Source organism: Acinonyx jubatus, chromosome A1, assembly GCF_027475565.1.
Source record: "Acinonyx jubatus isolate Ajub_Pintada_27869175 chromosome A1, VMU_Ajub_asm_v1.0, whole genome shotgun sequence".
In the NCBI taxonomy this organism is placed as follows: domain Eukaryota; kingdom Metazoa; phylum Chordata; class Mammalia; order Carnivora; family Felidae; genus Acinonyx; species Acinonyx jubatus.
Genome location: NC_069380.1, coordinates 140,974,944 through 140,997,301, shown reverse-complemented (window position 1 = coordinate 140,997,301; position 22,358 = coordinate 140,974,944). Strand labels below are relative to the sequence as shown.

At 41.4% G+C, this 22,358-nt stretch overlaps 1 protein-coding gene across 1 annotated transcript in view; it reads left to right on the top strand.

Annotated features, from left to right (window-relative positions):
* The window catches only part of ARSB (arylsulfatase B), a 164,157-nt gene extending 144,521 nt beyond the window's left edge, over positions 1-19,636 (top strand). Inside the window, exons 7-8 of the mRNA XM_027039434.2 lie at positions 15,632-15,754; positions 16,810-19,636. Coding sequence (XP_026895235.1) covers positions 15,632-15,754; positions 16,810-17,075 — 389 coding nt within the window. The 3' untranslated portion in view covers positions 17,076-19,636. The remainder of the gene's footprint in view (positions 1-15,631; positions 15,755-16,809) is intronic.
* Positions 19,637-22,358: the final 2,722 nt, after the last annotated feature.

The following is a 22,358-nucleotide window of genomic DNA, read 5'->3' as shown; positions in this document are numbered from 1 at the left end:
CTACAAATGCAGGATTGGAACGTGGCTGAGGTACAATGTGTGTATGATGCCAGAAGGCCTGGCTCTGGCCACATGGTGCCTGGCATCTAAGCCTGGGTTAGAGGCACTGGCAATTGGACACAACAAAGAGTGATCTGGGTAGGAGATAAGATTTGGGGGCCTAGAATACCCAGGGGAATGTTGAGCACTGAATCTGGGGAATGAAAACATTTAAGAGACAAACAGAGAAAGAAGAAAAAGCAAAGGAGACTAAAAAACAATCTCAAGCTGGGGCGCCTGGGTGGCTCAGTTGGTTGAACATCCGACTTCAGCTCAGGTCATGATCTCACAGTTCGAGAGTTCAAGCCCCACGTCGGGCTCTGTGCTGACAGCTCGAAGCCTGGAGCCTGCTTTGCATTGTGTGTGTCTCTCTTCTCTCTGCCCCTCTCCCCCTCCCACTCTGTCTCTCTTTCTCTCAAAAATAAACATTAAGAAGAAAAAACAAACAAAAAAACCTCAAGTAGAAATAATAACCACCCCTGATGGAGCATTTTCTCTGTGCCAGGCACTGTGATTAAGTGCTTTCATGCATTTCCTCCTTTAGAGGCTGAAAAGGAGCAAGACATCACAGAGAGAAGAAAATTTCAAGAAGACAGACACTTCCCCTCCTTGGATCATTTTTGTCACACTTTCTTTATCTGCCACCTTCATCCTGACCTTTAGAGCCCAGCTCAGTGAGCACCACTTTCCTGGATCCTCCCAGGCAGTTAGCTTCTCCTTTGGAATCATCTAGCACGTAACATGTAGCACATTTTATTCACTCAGCCAACAAATGATTGTTCCACTGGCTTAGAATTTATGGTGTTTTAATGCAATTATTATTATCTGCTGGGCCCTGGTTTACTCATTCTGAAGATTTAGAATCAAGCATGTAGAGTGATCAACAAAATGAGGATTTGTTTAATATGCAGATGAATGAGCAATATAAAATAGTACATTTAGTCAAGATTCAGTTTGAACCAAAGTACGAGAGGATCTCTGGACAGCCCATTCCAGATGTAAATTGCTAAACTTTCTAGGACAGTCATGAGTTGAGGATTCACTGAATGGTTGATTTCTGTTTTTTGGATTTTCAGTGCTCAATTGACACACCCCTGGTTAATGTCAGACATTAACCAAGTGTTGGAGTTCCCTGTGACACAGGCACACACATTCTCTGAATACTTATTATGCACAATTCAATAATGATTAACATTTGAACTCTGTCTAGGCTGAGCAAGCCACATCAAAGCTCTTTTTTCATTAGGACTTTTAAAATATCAAATATGGACTGAATGAGTAGGTGTTGGAGAAACTGACTTTGTAAACTAAAAATCATAAACCCAGATCTGTTTGAAATATGTCATGTGGAGTGCCTATATAAAAATTATGAGCGTTTTGATTTTTCCCTTGTAGGTAATAAATAACATCTGTAATATTCCTCCTCACCTTTTTCTGATTAGCTTTATGTCTGGTATATTTTCCCCAACACTCCTGTTTCGTGTAGCAAGGATTTCGCCAAGGAGAGACAGGATTCTAAAGCAGTGTGGGTGTAACAGAAAACCTGCAGCAATCAAGGTTAAGTCCAGAAATAAGGGGCAGGATGAGTTTGGTGGGGAATTTTTAATGCTAGTCAGGCCTCTCTGTTTTACCTTTCTCAGGGGTACACACCAGCAGAGCTCGTGGGCCCTAAGGGATGGGAGTACCCCTGAAGGGCAAAGGGCATGTGGCCCACAAACCAGCTCCACTGGACCCCAGTGCTGATATGGCTCTCCAGACCCCCTCACTTTGCACCTGAGCCCATGTGGGTGCATCCAGCAGAGTGCCTTGGGCCACTGGTGTTCACCCTGGGGTCCATGGGGCCCCCGGGGTCCTCTGAGGATTGCTGGTGGTGAGCCCAGGTGGAGGTTGGACAACTCTTTTAGCTGTTATGTACGATGGGCAGCTGTGTGGCATTTGTCTGGAGGGAAGAGCTGTGTCAAGACCATTGCAAGCATAGTAGATGCTGCTGCTGAAGATGCTGATTTCAGGTCATTAAAGGTGACAGAAAGCCAGGCAGTGATGTTGGGCCAGGCTAGGCTGCCAAGAAGCCAGTTGCTGAGCTTTGCTGAGCTCAGGGCACCATAGTTAAGTCCTAAGGTGACTGCGGGGCTCAGGTGATCCTAATGCACAACCAGAATTGGGAATCCCTGATCTGTTTCACCCCGTTTTCCCAATTTTAACCATACCTCTGGGTTAGCATACATAATTTCGATGGTATTGCCTTGTTGTTATTTTTCCACACAGTATTCTTTTTTCATTCATTTTAAAACCACTTTGTTCAGGTATGATTGACATGGAAAACGTTGTACATTTACAACTTAATATTTAAAAATATGTAAAAGCTTAATATTTACAACTTGATGACTTTTGAGATAAGTATACTTACATGAAACCATTGCCGCATTCTATGTCGTAAACATATCCATCACCTCCAGAAGTTTCTTCCCACCCTCTTATTATTATTTTCTTTGTGTGTGTGTGTGATAAGAATGCTTAACATAAGATCTTCCCTCTTAGCAAGTTTTTAAGGACATAATATAGTATTAACTGTGGGTACTGTGCTGTATAGTAGATCTCTAGGTAGGACTCATTCATCTTACATAAATGAGACTTTGCACCTTTTGACTTCCCCATTTCCCCCCATCCTCTCTTCCCCACAATTTTCTTTTTTTAAAGTTTATTTATCTATTTTGAGAGAGAACATGACAGGGAGAGAGAGGATCCCAGGCAGGATCCCAGGCCATCAGCACAGAGCCCAATGCTGGGCTTGAGTTCACGAACCACGAGATCATGGCCTGAGCCGAAGCCAAGAGTCAGATGCTTAACCACCTGAGCCACCCAGGCACCGCTGTTCCCCACAATTTTCTAATAATATGTTGTTCCATTGGCACCTGGTTCAGATTTCACAGTTGTTATAGGTCTGGGCAGCTGACCACGCCTTGATTTTGATGGCTGTCAATCAAATGCCATAGGTTCAGCCTAAATTGAAGTGATTTCTTTCAGTTGGTCAATTAGTTTATCCATGTACCGTGCCCTATGGCAACTGCTGTGGAAATTCAAGAGACCTGTGACTGGGATTTTTATACTTACAATGCAAAGAACACTCACCACCCAAAGGATCTCATTCCGTCCTCACAATTATCCCATGAGGTAGGCATTATTTTTCTCCTCATTTTACATACAAGGAAATGGAAATTCAGAGTGGCTAAGTGACTTAATAGGTTATTCATTCTACAGGCTATGAAAATGTACATTGGTTTCTCAGAATATTATGAGTGGTTTCTCAAAATAGCGAGTAAGGTATAGGGAATGCCACTGGTAAATCCCTAACCGTTCTGTAAATCCCAGCTTGCGAGCTGCCAGAGCCATACCTATGGCTAGTGGGGGCTTTTTCCATCCCTGAAAATTAAGCAGAAAGGGTCAATCAAGCATCAGCTCAGAGCGTGGGGTTCTAGCCCATGTTTTATTGGGAACTGTTTTTAGAGAAATACTTCTATTTTGAGGTCTAGAATGACTGTTGAAAAAACAAGAATCAAGACAACCATGAACACATTCGCATCTGGGTACGTCAGTCCTTACCACACAACGAGATGAGAGGCAGCCAGGGCCTGGGCCTGCAGTTTCCCGGATGTGTCAAACCGTGAGCAGACTACAGATTTCATCCACGTGTTCACTGAGAGCGCCCAGGCAGCTGTAGCCCAAATGCACCATGGAGGGCACACCGTCTGTGGGCAGTGGGGCTAGCTGGCAGACTAGCTGGTACAGCAAGGCCTAAATGACTTGAACTTCACTTTGATTTGGCGATCCTTTGAACTTTTCTGGGACTGAGCCATGAAGAAATTGGTCAGCCGGTCAAATGTTGAGTGTAAATAAAACTTTAGTGTTTTATTTAAGAGGCACATTTGACTCACATAATCAGCTGACAAATTTGCCCGTTCCTTAAAAAACATACCTGACAGGACTCCATATTAAAAAATACCTTGATCACCAAATATCTGGAAGAGCTGGGAGGTTTTCCCACTTAGGCCAAGTGAGCAAGTTTTGCTCTAAGTAAAACTACATATGCCTTGAAAGCATGAAGATGGCATCCCAGCAGAAGCAGGAAGAATAAAATGGGTGGCCAGAGGTAGAATAAACTTTTAAGCTGGTCTTTGCAAATTGTAAAAGTGATCAAAAACAGAAAGAGCTCAGTAGAAATGAAAAGGTACCAAACCCTGAAGTAGCAAATTAAAGCTTCACCATTAACGCTTTTCCCGCCATCCCTGTTCAAACTCTGGAACATGTGTTGGGGAGCAAATACAGGTCCTCTCCAGACCCAGACCAGAGAAGTGGTTTGTCTGGTTTGGGTTTTGGTTTTTCATTTTGGTTTTTTTTTGGTTGTTTTTTTTTCCTGCTTTAATAATGAGTTCTGCCTACTTTTCTCCTCTTTGTAAGGTCTTCAGAAAAGGAGGATATATAAGAAAAAAAACCTGTGTTATACTAATAGCTACCACTCAATGACAGTTTTTACCAGCGATTATTACCTACTTCATAGAGCTAGTGCAAGGATTAAATGAGCTAACATATATGGTACACTTAACACAACATTTTATGTTTATAAGCAAGTAGCAAGTGCTTTTAATATTAGCATTATTATCTTTAGTGTTGACAATGTTAATAATAGCCTTACAATATACCAGATACTCTGTTAAGCACTCGATATGCCTTATCTCACTTGCTCTTATATTACTTTCATATAGTAGATTGAGGCACGGGGAGTCAGGAAAGTTGCCCAAGATTGCACAACTGGCATCAAAATCATTTATTATGCACTTACGATATTCTGGACATAGTACTAATGAACATTTTCTGTGTATCATCATATTTAGCCACACAACAGTCCTGTGAAATCGATGCCATTATCCTCCTTTTACAGATGAGGAAATGTAGGTCCAGAGAGTTCAGCTAACACCGAAGCTGACTCAGCCAGTGAATGATGGAGCTGAAATTCAAACCCAAGCAATCTTGCTCCAAAAGGGCATGCTCTTTACTGCTGTGCACTGTGGCCTTCTGGGAGCGGGGACAGCAGGGACTTCAGTCACATGGCCCTCTCCTCATGCTGGTTACTATCCCTAGCAGCGCTTTCCTGCAGGGCCACAGCATTAACTCTTCCCAAGCCGCATTCTCCAGCCACACCCAATGCATTCTACATCGCAGAGAGGAAGAGACCCAGACCGTCCCCTTCAGCCCTGTGCTAATACTTGGGGCTCCTTATTACCCTGCCTGATTTTCTCTAGGCGTGAAAACTTTGTTTTCTATCAACTTTCCTCTTCTTATCTGCAAGTCAGCTAACATATTTGTTTTACTTAAGCCTTGCATAGTTAAAAATCATCAGGGTTATACACCAAAATGTTTAACAGCAGCCAGTAAATTTAGCTAATTTTAATTTTCTTGTTCATGTGTTTTTGTGTTTCCAACTTACATACAATAAACATATAAATTACATAGAAAAAAATCAGAGACTGTATTAGACAGTGGTTTCCAAAGAGTCATGAGGATACATTGTCCAATCAAAAGAATAAGGTTGCCTTTTACGAACACCAGGAGATCAGAAGCATCCCCTGGCACCTCTCAGTCCCTTCCCCATTTGGCGAATCCATTACCCATCACTAATTAGTGTCTTTCCAATTATAGTTTAGCTGCAGACCCCTTCTTCAGACAAAAACGTAGAGAAGTATAATCTATTTAGCAAATACTACAAGTTCTTCCTTAAGGTTTAACCAGCACTGCATGAAATGAAGACAGGGAACCTGAACCCTGCCCACTAACTCGCCATCCCATTTAATGACAACTCCCAAGGTACTTCTGGAACCCCTGCTGGCTCTGGAGAACACATTCTCCCCTGAAACCATTGACCCGACCTCATTCTAGAAGCTTGGACTCCTTCAGATTTCCAGAGGTTGCCCAGATTAGGAGCTCTATAAATTTACTACATAATATATAAGATAGTGATTTCCTTCAGTTGCCCTAAAATTTTTCACTAATGTCCAAAATCAGTACCCATGACTGGTCCGTCTTATAACTGAGTATCTCTGTCTGTCCAGAGACCTTTATTTTGTCAGAGGTGGCCTTCACCTCAGAAGGAAAAGATAAAAGTTTATGCTTCTCTGTGGACCCCTAGTTCCTGCCCAGGGGTTAACAAATCCAATGTCCTTTTCTCCCCCATCAGGCTGCTGGTACAACTCTGTGAATATGCTAAAAAACATTGAATTTTACCTCTAAAGGAATGAATTGTATCATATGTGAATTACATCATAATAAAGCTATTAGAAAAAAAGTTTAATTAAAAATAATATTTAAATTCCTCTTGTGTCCCCCTGTTGATGAGAAGAAAAGTGACAGTTCTGGCTTTTCACACTCCCCGAAGGTGTCTCACCCCGTCCACCCAACCATCCCACCGAAGCCTCCAACAGCACCTCCCTCCCTGTCCTCCAGAGACCCTCCATCACCGAGACTTCTGTTCTCATTCTTCAGGCTAAAAATCCCTTCTTCACCTTCTGTTTATCCAGTTTTCGGTTATCTGTTGTTTCAGTGACGCTTCTTATTGATATGGCTGGCCGTGGGGTAAGACTTTGGGGTTATAGAACTAAATCAGATCCAGGCCATTCCCCATATTAAAAAAAAAATTTTTTTTAATGTTTATTCATTTTTGAGAGAGACAGAGCATGAGTAGAGGAGGGCAGAGAGAGAGGGAAACACAGAATCCAAAGCAGGCTCCAGGCCCAGAGCTGTCAGCACAGACCCCAGTGTGGGGCTCAAACCCATGAACTGTGAGATCATGACCTGAGCCAAAGTCAGACACTTAACCAAATGAGCCACCCAGGTACCCCGTATACCCTACATTTTTTTTTAAAAAGGTTTATTTATTTATTTTGAGAGAGAAAAAGATCGCCCATGCACGAGCAGTGGAGGGGCAGACAGAGAGAGAGAGAATCCCAGGCAGTCTCCAGCTGTCAGCAGGGCTGACAGAGCCAGACATGGGGCTTGATCCCATAAACTATGAGATCGTGTCCTGAGCCAAAATCAAGAGTCAGACACTTAACCACCTGAGCCACCTAGGCACCCCACTACCCTATATATTTTTCACACAGGAAGAGGGCAGAGTGGTAGGTAACAAAGAGGTATATCTTTCAGGTCTTACCGAAAGTCCCACTTTCTTCATCCATCCTTCCTGTGCACTTTCACCTCTATCATCTTCTTCCTACCATGATCTTTTATAATATTTACTGTTTGACCTTAATTATATTCTGCCTGATGTTGTTTATTTGACCATTTCATATGTAATATCTTTCTAATTGCTTTGTAAGATTACAAATACACAGCTTCCTCGTGTGTGGTGTTCTATTGCTGCTGTAATAAATTATCACAAGCTCAGTGGTTCAAAAGAACACAGGTGTGTTGTCTGACAGTTTTGTAGGTCAAAAGTGCGAGCAGGGCTAAGGTCAAGGTTTTAGCACTGCTGTACCCTTTCAGAGGGTCTAGTACAGAATCCATTTCCTTGCCTTTTCCAGCCTCTGATGGCTGCCCGCATTCCTTAGCTCGTGGCCCCTCCTCCATCTTCAAAGTCAGCAACACAGTATCTCAGACTCTTCTGCTGTGGCCACATCTCCCTCTGACCAAAGTCAGGAAATTGTCCCTGCTTTTATGAACTCATAGTTAGATTGGGCCCACTCAGATAATCTGAGATAACCTCCACATCTCAAGGTCTTTATACTTAGACATATCTGCAAAGTCTCTTTTGTTATGTAAGGTAACATCTCCACAGGTTCCAGAGGGGTTAGGACATGGACACCTTTGGGAGCCACTATCCTGCCTGTCACCCCATTTTATACTTCCTTGTATTGCATATGAGATGGATGGAAAGAAATAAAATATGCAAACACTAACAACGATGACAACTAATGCTAGGATATGTGTACATCAGATAAAGTAGACTAAAGGAAGAAGGTATCGTTGGAGATGAAGAGAGTCTTTTCAAAATTGTACAAAAAGCAATCAGCCAGAAAATTATAATGCTTACAAATGGGTACTTAATAATATAGTCTCAAAAAATGACAAAACTTGGAGGAGAAATAAGCAAATTTTCAGTCACAGTGAGAAATTTTCAACATCACTCTCTCAGTAACTATTTGAACAATCAAACTATAGAATCAGTACAGATATAAAATATTTGAACAGCATAATTAACAAACTATAATATATATGGATCACTGCACCCAACAACTTGAGAATAGATGTTTTTTTTCTTTTTTCAAGTGGGAATGAAACATACAGTTGACCACATACTGGGCCATAAAGCAAGTGGAAACACAGTGCTAAGAATTTAAATTATGTACTGTACATCTAACATGATTCTAAAGTTAGAAGTTTATTTCTAAAAAATCATAGATATATTTTGTAATCATAACGGAATTAAACTGGAAATTCATAATGAAAGGATAATAGGAACTTCTCAAATGTTTGGGCATTAAGTGATACACTTTTGAACAATCAGGAAATAACAACGAAAAATAGAAAATATTTTGACCTGAATAACAAACGTGCATATTTAAAACTTGCAAGATAAAAGTAAATTGGTGCTTTCCCATGTTTATAGCAGCACTATCAACAATAGTCAAAGCATGGAAAGAGCCCAAATGTCCATCGATGGATGAGCGGATAAAAAAGATGTGGTGTATATATACATACACCACATATATATATATATATATATATATATATATATACACACACACACACACAAGGAGTATTATTCGGCAATCAAAAAGAATGAAATCTTGCCATTTGCAACTACGTGGATGGAACTGGAGGGTATTATGCTAAGTGAAATTAGTCAGTCAGAGAAAGACAAAAATCATATGACTTCACTCATATGAGGACTTTAAGAGACAAAACAGATGAACATAAGGGAAGAGAAACAAAAATAATATAAAAACAGGGAGGGGGCAAAACAAAAGAGACTCATAAATGTGGAGAACAAAGGGTTGCTGGAGGGGTTGTGGGAAGGGGGATGGGCTAAATGGGTAAGGGGCATTAAGGAATCTACTGAAATCATTGCTTCATTATATACTAACTAATTTGGATGTAAATTTTAAATAAGAAATAAAGTTAAATTAAAATATAAAAATAAAGTACACTCCATTCTTAAATAAATAAATAAATAAATAGGTGCTTGGATGAAAACTTATAGTGTTAAATATATATATCAGAAATGAAAAAGTGATGAAAATTAATTAGGCAGGAAGCTATGAATAGAAGAGCAAAGTGAGCCAAAAGGAAATGGAAGGAAATAATAAAGAGAAGAGGCAAAATTATGAAATAGAAAGCTAATATACTACAGAGAGGGACTACTAGGTAAAAAGTTTGAAAAGACCAATAAATACAATTAACCTTTAACAAAATTTATCATGGGGAAAAAAAGTGAAAAGCACACACTGCCAGCATCAGGAATGAAAAGATATTACTACAGATGCTACAGACATTAAAGGTAATACAGAAACGAAAATGTGTGTGATTAGACAAATTCCCAGTAAAATACAGTTTACCAAAACTAAGAAAAAGAGAAATAGAAGATCCGAATAGTTCTATATCTGTTAAAGAAATTAAATTAATAAATAACCTGCCCACAAAGAAAACTCGAGGCCCAGATACCTTTACAAATGAACTCTTCCAAGTATTTAGGAAATAACAACCATCTGACACAAACTCTTCAGGGAACACTTCCACTTCCTTTTATAGGACCAATATAACCTTGACTCAAAAAGATGACAAGAATATTTTAAGAAAAAAATTAATAGAGAAATTGAAGCATAGGTGCAAAAGCTCTGAACAAAATGTGAATCCAGCAATAAATAAAAAGGACAAACATCATGACTGAAGGGGGTTTATTCTGTAAGTGCAAGGTTGATTTGGCATTTAAGAATTAATAAGTAGAAGGGTGCCTGGGTGGGTCAGTCGGTTGGGCGTCTGACTTTGCCTCAGGTCGTTATCTCACAGCTCGCGAGTTCGAGCCCCACGTCAGGCTCTGTGCTGACAGCTGGGAGCCTGAGGTCTGCTTCAGATTCTGTGTCTCCCTCTCTCTCTGCCCTTCCCCTGCTTGTGTGTGCTCTCTCTCTCTGTCTGTCTCAAAAATAAATGAATAAACATTGAAAGAAAAGGAATCAAGAAGTATAATTAATTGTGCTAAAAGATAAATGAATAATTATGTGATATTTTCAGATGCTGAAAAAGCATATGGCAAAATTTAACACCCATTTATGATAAAAATAAAAACTTAGTAAACTGGGAGTAGAATGGATCTTCTTTTATCTGATAAAGCATAGCTACAAAGATTTTTATATTGATATCACACTTAACAGTAAAATCGTAAAACCTTTTCCCCTGAAAACAGGAATGAGATACAAATTCTCACTATCACTACTTTTATTCAAATTTATACTAGAGATTTTGTACAATGTCATAAGGTAAGAAAAAGGAAACTGAAAGATCTATTATGGGGAGAAACCAATGTCAATATTTGCAGGTGACATTATAGCATGCATAGAAAATCCAAAGACTATAAACAAAGAATTAGAATTAATAAATGAATTTAGCAAAGTCACTAAAAACAAGGTCAATATGTAAAAGTGTCAATTGTGTTAATTCAGAGTATGAAATATGTATTTAAAAAAATTTTTTTTAATGTTTATTTATTTTTGAGAGAGAGAGCAAGGGAGAGGTAGAGAGGGAGACATAGAATCCGAGGCAGGCTCCAGGCTCTGAGCTGTCAGCACAGAGCTCAACACAAGATCATGACCTGAGCCGAAGTCGGACGCTTAACCTACTGAGCCACCCAGGTGCTCCTGTTTTAAAATACTGTTTATAACGGTATTAAAACACATTAACCAACTGGGAGTAAACCTAAGAAAAGACATGTAAGACCTCTACATAGAAAATCATAGAATATGATGAAGAGAAATTATGGGGATCCACCACACACATGAATTGTAAGTCTCAATATTTTAAGACAGCAATACCCCACAATTGATCCCTGGAGTTAATACCATCATAATCAATATCCCAGTAGCCAGTAGCTCGTTTGTGAAATTTAACAAGCTACTCCTAGAATTTATATTGAAATTCAAAAGGCTGGGACCCGTGGGTGGCTCAGTCAGTTGATTGTGGACTCTTGATTTCAGCTCAGACCATGATCCCAGGGTCGAGGATCGAGCCCCGCATTTGGCTCCACACTGAGCATGGAGTCTGCTTAAGATTCTCTCTCCCTATCTGCCCCTCTCCCCTGCTAGCTTGCGCACTCTCTCTCTGTCCCTAAAATAAAATAAAAATAAATAAATAAACACGGGTGCCTGGGTGGTTCAATTGGTTAAGCATCCGACTTCAGCTCAGGTCATGATCTCACAGTTCATGGGTTTGAGCCCCACGTTGGGCTCTGTGCTGACAGCTCCGAGCCTGGAGCCTGCTTCGGATTCTGTGTCTCCCTGTCTTTCTGCCCCTCCCCCACTCATATTCTCTCTCTCTCTCTCTCTCTCTCTCTCTCTCTCTTGCACGCGCGCACGCGCGCTCTCAAAAATAAATAAACATTAAAAAAAAAAAGAAAATACAAAAGCCAATAATGGTGAAATCCATCTGGGAGAACAACAAATTTGGGGACTTAGATAGAAAAACATATGGTAAATCTACAGTAATTAAGATAGTGTAGTAATAGCATAAGGATAGACATATAGACCAGTGGGACAGAATAAAAACTCTAGAGCTGGGCTGTCCAATGCAGTAGTCATTAGTCACATATGGCAATTAAAGTTTAAATTAATTTCCTCAGTTGCAGTAGCTGCATATCTTTTTTTTTTTAATTTTTTTTTAACACTTATTTATCTTTGAGAGAGAGACAGAGACAGAGACAGAGTGTGAGAGCAGTAGGGGCAGAGAGGGAGACACAGAATCTGAAGCAGGCTCCAGGCTCCGAGCCGTCAGCACAGAGCCCAATGCGGGGCTTGAACTCACAAGCTGTGAGATCATGACCTGAGCCAAAGTCGGACGCTCAACTGACTTAGCCACCCAGGCGTCCCAACACTAGCTGTATTTCATATGCTCAATACCCTCAGCACCCGGCTAGTGGTTGCTGCAGTGGACAACAGACATAAAACACTCCAGAAAGTTCTATTTGGACCATGCTGCTCTAGAGACAGACTCACCACATATGGAAATAAGATGTTTGACAACGGTGTCACTGAAGATGAGTAGCAAAGAACAGTCTTTTCAACAGTCTTGGTCAGATAATAACCATCTTTGAAAAATGAATCTTGAGTCCCACCTTACTTCGTGCGCAGAAATCAGTTCCTGGTGGGTTCTATGCCTAAATGCAAGATGTTGTGGAATTTTCATGGAACAGAATCACATCCAGCAGTCAAAATGAATGAAGTGCTGGGAACAGGCTGAACCTCAACACCAAGGGTGAGTCTCACAAACATTATGAAATCAGTTGGAGCCAGAAATAAAAGAGAACATGCTGTATGGTTTCCATTTATACAAAGTTCAAAAGGAGGCAGAAAGAGTCTCTGCTGATGGATGGCAGTTACCTTGGAAGAGAAGGCTGGTAACTGGAGGCTGCTGACATGGGCTTCTGAAATCCTGGTAATATCTTGTTTCTTGAGTGGGCTGGTGTCCACAGGAGAGGGTCCAGTCTTCATCAGCACCATTAGTGCACTTTTCTCTATGGGTGTTATTTTAAAATGTTTTTTTAAACAACCCTTGGATTGACACGGAAAAAGAAAGATAATTCTTGGTGATTGAGTGATAAAGGAAAGGTGAAGATTCTAAAAATTTTTAGATAGGCAACAACTTGAAGTCTGAAAGTACCAGGTATAGGATATGGAGAAGGGGAGACGTCACTGGCACAACGGCCAATTAGTATGTGTTGTAAAGTTGGAAACGTGTGCCCCTTGCAAGTGGACAGTTTTGCTTCCAGACACAAACCTTAGAGAAATGCTTGCTCATGTGCACCAGGGGACGTGGGCAACAGTGCTCATTGCATAATAGTGTACAATAGAAAAAAAAAAAAAAAAGAAGAAGAATTGAAGTAACCTGATGCCTAACAGGGAAATGGGTAAATAAAATGTGAGTTTTTATATAGGGAAATACTAAACAGTTAAAAGGAATATAATATACACAAGCATAATCACAGAGCTCTGAAAATACTGAAGTGGATTGAAAAAAGCAAGTTGCAGGGTATGTATGGCATAACATATACGCGTACATTTTTAAAGTATAAAACAGGACTGTAGATTATTCTGTGGCACATGCATGTGTAACCGGACTGTTAAATCGCCGCAGGATACACTGTACCCTGATCCATGATAGCAGCAGCCTCAGGGGCAGGGGGTGAAGGGACGGAGATTAAGGATGGGGATAGACCGTCACATGGGAACTGTCACTTCATTTTCATTGTTTCCTTTTTTTTTTTTTTTTAATGGCAAATATAACAAAATGTTAACATCTGTCCCTTCTAGGTGTTGGCTCACAGAGTGTGAGTTCTCTTATTTCTTGTAATGTTCCCTTTGTTTAACTTCTCAATAAGAAAAAAAAAAGAGTGGCGATAATAGCATCTTTCATCGTTTAGTCTTAGGCTTGTTTATTGTTTAGGTATTTTACGTTCCTGTTTGTTTTAAGAACAAATGTATATAAATATGAGTATAGCTGAGATAGCTCAATTTCCTCTCTTTGTTTATGTTAGCAAAGCATACTTGTTTTATTTAACATCCTTTGGTATCAAAATGTGGCCTTTACACAAACTTGTGAGGAGTAAATCATGAGGGCTCACAGTCCTAACACAGTCTGTGTTTTAAGAACACATTTCCTATGATAGACATCCTCTGCGCCTCGATCACAGCAAACATCCGCTTATATTGGAGCCGAAACATCCACAAGCAGGCGGAGAAAAAAAGTCAAAAAGATTTGCCGTTTGGTGCTAACGATCTGTCGGTACACGATTGTTAAGACTAAGGTCTGAAACCACCAACATTTATTGGCTCTGTCTCCAGTATGCGTCTCTAGGGTCATTTCCACAAGACCGACCAGAAGAACGGGACCCTGCCTTTTCCACCACTGACATTGCTCCTGCAGGAAGCCCCGGGCAGTAGCACACAAGTCCCGCTCTAGCAGGAAGGAGGGCACTCCCAAAGTCCTTTATGACAGGATGGGGGACAGACGGGCCGGCCGCCATGATGGAGAGTGCACTGTTACAGACAGAGCACACACAAGGCTATTAGTCACTGGGCGGGCAGTCTGGAAGCCTTTGGAAACGCACCCTAGGTGATTGCTGTGACCGGGTTTGAAAAGTTGACAGGTAAATGTGGACTTGAAACAGACTAGCTATTTTATGGTTAGGCCCTAAACTGCAGGCTTTTAAACATGCTCAGGTATGAGTGAGGTGGGGACCTGCATACCCTGCCCTCACAGATCCAGCAGGGTCTTTACAGATCTGCAGAGGGTCTTACAGACCCTGAGAGAGACTCAGTTCTCTCTTCTACACCTATTTCACTCCTCACAACCAGGCCAAGGAGGGAGTTACCCAAAAGAAGGAACTGAGCATGCTCATTTCAGACTCTTCTGTCTGTCTCATTTGGGGGCTCGCCTGCCCCTAGAATATATATAAGCACTCTGGTCTGCTCTCAGCTCTGAGGGAGCCCAGTGGGTGTCCAGCAGGATCAGGGATGAGTGATTTAGTCTAAGTCAAGAGTCAATTATTAGCAAGGCCTCTCGGCTACAGATCTGAAGCTATGTTCTCTCTAATCAACTTTATCAGTAACAAGGGCAATATCTTAGCTCCGACTGTCTGGCCTCTAACCTTTCAATTGGTTCCAAATTCAAGAAGGTGGGGGAGGTAATTGCTCCCCCTAAAACCTGATGATCAGTTAGTATAAGACCCCAAGATGATAATGTAATCCGTGTTAATAACCAATAATTTGTATACCAATTTGTTCTTATACCCATAATTATCCTGTCTGAATAGTGAACTGAGCATTGCTCACTTTTATCTTTCATAACTGTGGTTAAAAAAATAAATATAGTGCTGTATGTCATGGCATGATTGAACTCTCATAGCTTGAGATAGACTCCATTAAAAGGTACACTTTATAATCTATTATCTACATATACCTATCTATAAGTATATATAGAAAATGTATTTATCTAATTCAGTCATTTAGCAGCAAAAAGAAAAACAGCCTCTCCTGCTATTATAGAACACTGTTCTGCACACGGCCAGATGTACATTCACAGAACACAGCAATTTTAAGGATGAATTCATGTTCTAATCTCTTTGGGATTACCTTATATTCGTGGTGGTTTATGACTGATGTTTAAAGTAACTATAGCTTTCTGTTTATATTTAGTAGAAGATTCGTGTCTGTGGTGGGATACACATTTACACTCATGGGATAAAAGCTACTGTTCTACAGGAAGGATATTAAATGTTGATTTAGAACGACACATTTCAATAACAGTGATCTAAGTCTCCCAAACTGTTTCTCCGCAGGTCCTGGGAAAAGCCTGGCACCAGCAAAGGATGATTCTTCTCATCCAGCGTATTTAGCCTTCAACACATCTCTGCATGCTGCAATTAGACACGGGAACTGGAAACTCCTCACCGGCTACCCAGGTAGGGTGCTTGGCATTTCCCACCAGATCAAGGAGAACTTTACTAAACAACTGCCTTTTGCAGAACATACCTGTGGGGCCGCTGAAGGAGGAAGAATGTTGTGATCTACCGTCCGGACCACACACAAAAAAAATAAATAAATAAAAATTAAAAAAATAAAAAGTTGAGAATTAACTGTAGGGGGCGGTGAAAGGAAGAAATGCCAACTGTAATGTTTCATGGAAAATCAGATTTCAGAGATGTGTGGCTGGCAAGCACAGCACATGAGGCTAGGAGGGAGACTCTCTGAAAGCTATATCCTCAATCAAGTGTGTAGCTGAGGGATGTGGTTGCTTCCTCTGAGCACATTCTCTAAAAGTGGTATCTTTTATTTATTTATTTTATTTTTTAATTTTTTTGATGTTTATTTTTGAGAGAGAGAGAGAGAGAGAGAGAGAGAGAGAGAGACAGAGCACAAGGTGGGGAGGGGCAGAAAGGGAGTCACAGAATCCAAAGCAGGCTCCAGGCTCTGAGCTGTCACAGATCCCGACACGGGGCTTGACCCCATGAACTCTGAGATCATAGCCTGAGATGAAGTCGGCTACTTAACCCACTGAGCCACCCGGGCACGCCAAAAGTGACCTCTTTTAAATATTTTTAAAATATGTGGTGTGATGGTAAAGACTGTGATGCAATTAAGCAATGTTTACAATGATGACATTTTGGGCATTTGGGGTAAGACAACTCTTCTTTGTTTGGTACCGTTCATGTATTGCGAGATGTCTTAGCTTCCCTGGCCCATGACCGTTACATGTTGATAGCAGCTTCCCTAAGTCACTGTGACAACTAAAACTCCCCCCACCCACACCCACACACGTGCACACGCATGCACACACGTGCGTGCACATTCCTGGAGGCCCCTGGTTGTGAAGCAGTGAACCAGGAGTTAGAGTGAGAAAGATATAGATACGGCATCAAGGGCCACATCTTTTTTATGTGTCCACGTCCACAACCCCTGAAATTAGAACCTGCCCACCATGCCTCTCCTGCAATAAACTATTGTATTTCTTTGCCAGGCTGTGGCTGTTGGTTTCCTCCGCCGTCTCCATACAACGATTCTGCGATACCCTCATCAGACCCACCGACCAAGACCCTCTGGCTCTTTGATATTGATCAGGACCCAGAAGAAAGACATGACCTGTCAAGAGACTATCCCCATATTGTCGAGCAGCTCCTTTCCCGCCTGCAGCTCTACCACAAACGTTCAGTGCCTGTGCATTTCCCGGCACAGGACCCCCGCTGTGACCCCAAGGGCACTGGGGCCTGGGGCCCGTGGGTATAGGACTTCTGGCAGCCTGGGGGAGCCAGACCACCTTTTCTGTCACAAGTTAGACTTCAGGCCTTTACTCCTGTATCTCGTGTCTCTCCCAGCCTGGGTTCGCCTGGTCCTTCTCTTGTTTCTGAACCACACTGAGGAGTCTCATTTCAAACCCCAGTGCATATAAGAAGCTGATAAAACCTGGAACAGTCCTGTTGTTGGCTGGGGTGTGTGTCTAGAGGAGAGGGGGGCTGAGTTCAACCCCTTTTTCCTGAGTGTGGGACAGCTGGGAGCTTGACTTGAAATAGGAAGTTCTCGTTGAGTCCTAGAGGCTGGAGCAGCTGGCTCTTTTTGCCTCACAAGTCAGATGTTACATTTCCCCCTGCCAATAGCTGGGTTTTATTGGAGTGCCTCATGTTTCTTGTACCAAATGTGGGGAGCAGACAGTTTTTAATGGTCCTGTTGGCCAGGGGATCTCCCTGTCTGCGAGATATCATGTGCAGGCATTCCGTGTGAATAACCCCCCTGGCTCACCCCTCACTCCGTCACTCATCTCGTCATGGAGCATAAGGCCCATTTCATAGTTACGGTCAGCATGGCAATATGCCTGCTTCTTGATTTGGGTTATTACAGTAAAGAAATGTGTTTTTATCCCCAGTTTTCTTTTTTTTTTTCCTAGCCACTACTCATTTCGTCTAGACTTCCTGCTACCCCCTCTCCCCTGTGGTTCTTTTCCTAACCTCCCTTTGACTCAGGCATCCTGTGCCCGGGAAGGCTGCCTTGCCTCTCCACGCTGAGCACCATCGGTTTGGGGATCTCTGCTGGGGCCTGCCTTCCTCTTGCCTCCACTACCGGAGCTGGAGCCCTGCCCAGAGAAGGTGGTCACATCTGGCTCTGCATGCATGCTCGTGGTGGACACGAAGGGGCCGGGTGGGTGATGCGTGGCTCTGTGTCATCTGTTTGCTGAAGACTATTCTAAGTTGCATGGGATTAATTATGAATGTGGCTGTGTCTCATAATATATTAAGAGTTGCATGCTATTCCCTAGCTAGGAGGAGAAACCCCGGGAAACGGTCGTTTTGTCCCGGGGTGATGGAGGGGGGCAGTTTGAAAGGAAATGGCCAGCATCTGAGATCCTGGGCCTCAGTGAAGCAAAGGACGGCACGTCCACCTTTCCCTATTCTCAGTCTTACTGCTTGTATTGAGGTTCTGGGGTTGGGGAAACAGGATGAGGTTTTACTTACCGGCCCTTTCTCAGTCTCGTGAAAGTCCTGCTAATGCAGATCAGGACAGAGGCGCTCTGAAGAATGTCAGACTCTGAAAAATATGTGCCAAAACTCTACTCTTTTTTCCATTAGCGGGACTCTTTGGTTCACTGGTGTCCCCACTGCCTGGACCGGTGCCTGTTACATAGAAGGCGGTCAATACTTTTTTTTTGTTTTTAATGAATGAATGGACAGTTGAACAAATGAGAGAGCGGCACACCGTTAAAAATCCAGTGAGCTAAATACAGGTTTAGAGTAAATATCCTCCAACTGTTGCTTTTCTGTTCCCAAGCTGCCCTCCTGGGGTAGGAGCATCGTCTGCAGATCTGGACAGTCAGAGGACGCTCCAAAGTGAAGCCATAATACCCTCTCCAGGAGGGAAACGGGGAAGCATGCCTGCCGAAGATACACTTTTGGCAATAACCCTCAGTTCTGTTCTTCATAGGACTCTAGAAACTAAAACCAGCAAATAATATGCTATAGGTCCTTGTATAGCCACCCTTCAATTCAGTAGCATTATTTTCGGGTCACTACCAATTTGTATTGTATTAAAATAAGATGATTGGAAGGAAATGGTGCTAGAACTAAAAACACCTGTTACCAACCTTTACCCCACGCCCGGGTTGGCAAACAGCTGGCCCAAATGCCATCACCTACCACTCCCTCACCTGTGGCAGATACTCTGCACTAACTGAGCCCACGTGTTCCTCTGGATCCTTCTAATCCCAGTGTCTATTAACACCCTGAGATTAGAGGCCATCACTATATGACAGCCATTCACCCTCCACGCCGTGCTCCCAGGGCTGTCCCCAGTTCCAGTCCCTTGATTGCCAAGTACAACATGGTGTTCTGTACTCAGTGGATTTACAGGGAGTTGTCAAAACTAGTTGTTGTAAAACTTTTATTTGAGATTTTATTTTATCCATTATAGAACGCATCTCATTAGGTTTCTCTTTTCTGTGTAAGAATGTGAACAGATTCACATTGAGGATGTTTCTTTCCGGGTTCATTTGCGTTTAAAGAAAAGTTTTATTAATTTAATTGTTCTTCTTTGCTACTACCTGATTACTTCATATCTGGGGAACAACAATTTTTTTTTACCCTTTAAAATTTGTCAGCCGTGAATAGGGAGTTTCCATTTGGGTGATGAAAAAGTTCTGAACCAGATAGTGGTGATGTTTGCACAACATACCTCTGAATTGTATGGCTTAAAATGGTTAAAATGATAACTTTTATGTGTTTCTTACAACCGATTCTTAATGTGTTGGCCAGTTTTGTGGTATGTAAATTACATCTCAATAAAGAAACATAGCAAAAATATCAGAACTGAAACAAGGGCTTCAGTCATTGCCCCAAGAGTACAAACTGTAAAATAAGTCATTGGAGGGAGGTTGTGAGGGTAGGGGTGAATGTAAAATGATAATAAGAGAGTGTATTTGTTCTCTGTTGCTGTATATCAAATTACCCCCGAATTTAGCAGCTTTAAACAATAAACATTTATTACTTAACACACTTTGTGGGGGGCCAGGACTCTGGGAGTGGCTTAGCTGGGTGGTTCTGGCTCAGGGCCTCCTGAGATGGTAGTCAAGCTGGCGAGGGCTGCAATCATCTGAAGGCTTGCCTGGGGCCAGAGGATACACTTCCAAGGTGAGTCACTCACGAGGCTTTTGGTTGGAGGCCTCAGTTCCTTGCCCTGTGGGCTTCTCCACAGAGTGTTTAAATATCCTCACACATGGCAGTCAACTTCCAGCAGAGCAAATAATCTGGAGAGAGAGCAAGAGGAAGCCACAGTACCTTAATTACCTGGTACAGTGTCACTTCGACCTTTTTTCACTTCCTTAAAAATAAGTCACTAAGTCCAGCGGTTACACAAGAGAAGGAGAATTAGGTCCTGTCTTTTGAAGGAAGTGTCAGATTTGTGGACATATCTGATACCAGTATGGACAATAGGAGAATGGGGAAATGTTGTCTCCTGGGGAAGAGACTGTCTAATCCAGTCCACATGCATTTATCAAATTCAAATTCTGCTATTTGAAGACAGATGTTAGAAAAACATCCAATTTTGCTATATAGTGGTTAGAATGACCAGGGACTAATCATTTAGCTCTCTCTGTGCCTCCCTCTTTTTTTTTTTTTTTTTTTTTTTTTACTGGTGATAGGTTGAACTGAGTAATCCCTAAAGTCTTAGACCCTTGTGTCCAGAACAATGCCTGACACATAGTCTATATTAAATAAATGACCTTTGACTCTCAACTGCCTGAATTCCAGTGCAAGAGTGTAAAATAAAACTGTGCTAGAAATAGCCAGAGATTCTGCTCCATCTTGAAAAAGCATTCATTTCCTGAAAATATGATTTTAAAAACTAATTTTTTGAATGCTTACTATATTCCAAGCATTGTACAAAGTGCTTTAAAAGAATTATCTTGGGGAACCTGAGTGGCTCAGTTGGTTAAGTTTCCAACTTTTGATCTCAGCTCAGGTCTTGATCTCACCGTTGTGAGGTCAAGCCCCACAGTGAGCTCTGCACAGGGCATGAAGCCCATTTAAAAAAAAAAAAAAAAAAGGAATTATCTTGTTGCCTAAGGAAAATAAAAGCAATTTTCTTCTTAAAATTTTAATAAATAAATAAATAAATAAATATCTTATTCAATATAATTTTAAACTAGCCAGAGGTAATGTTTATAAAATCTGTTCAATCTTTTTTTTTTTTTAATGTTTACTTATTTTTGAGAGAGAGAGAGAATGCAAAGAGAGGAAGGGCAGAGAGAGAGACACACACACAGAATCTGTAGCAGGCTCCAGGCTCTGAGCTGTCAGCACAGAGCTCGACGTGGGTTTTGAACTCATAAACCGTGAGATCATGACCTGAGCCAAAGTCAGGCGCTCAACCTGACTGAGCCACCTAGGCACCCCTAAAATCTGTTCAGTCTTAATTATTAAAGGCATATTTGGTTTCACCCCTTACATTTTAAAAATATCTAACCTTTATCCAAACATATAGTTACTTAAGAAAATGAAAAGAATTATTTTGTCTTTTTAAAAAGTATACCAGAGGGATGCTTGGGTAGCTTAGCCAATTAAGCGCCCAACCTTGGCTCAGGTCACAGTCTCATAATGCATGGGTTCCAGCCCCACACCGGGCTGTGTGCTGACAGCTCAGAGCCTGGAGTCCACTTCAGATTTTGTGTCTCCCACTCTCTGCCCCTCTCCCACTCACACTCTGTCTTTTCTGTCTCGAAAAATATATGTGTTAAAAAAATAGTAATAATAAAAAATAAAAATGAGTAAAAAGCACACCAGAGAAATAACCCAAGTGTTGATCAACAAACAAATGGATGAACAAAATGTGCTATATCCACACAATGGAATATTATTCAGTCATAAAAAGGAATGGAGTTCTGATACATGCTACAGCATGGATGAACCTTGAAAATATCATGCTAAAAAGCCAGACACAGAAGAGTAGGTCTTGTGTGATTCCACTTACATGAAATGTCAAGAATAGGCAAATTAACAGAGACAGAAAGTAGGTTGGAGGTTTCCAGAGGCTAGAGGAAGGAATAGTGGCAGCCATTGTTCAACGAATAGAGTTCCTTTTGGGGTGATGTAAAAGTTTTAGAAATAGTGGTGATGATTGCCCAACAATGTGAATGTAATGAACACCATTAAATTGTATGCTTAAAATTGTTTGAAATGGCAAATTGTATGAGATATATATGTATCGAGAGAGAGATGGGGTCTAGATCCTTCCACCTACTTTAGTAACTGCACTTTTAGTTCTCTTATAGATGAATCTTCCATGTAAGACAAAAGTAATGGATGGTGGTAGAAGTCAACAAAATTCTTTCCTTGAGGGGAAGGAATATAGACTGGGAAGGGGCATGATGAAACCTTTTGAGGTTCAGAAAATGCTTTATATCCTGGTCTGTTAATGGGTGTATATATATGTAAAAATTCACTAAGAAGTATATTCAAGTTTTGTACTTTGTATGTTACAGCTCTCTCTCTCTTTCCTCTCTCTCTCTCTCTCTCTAATTAAAAA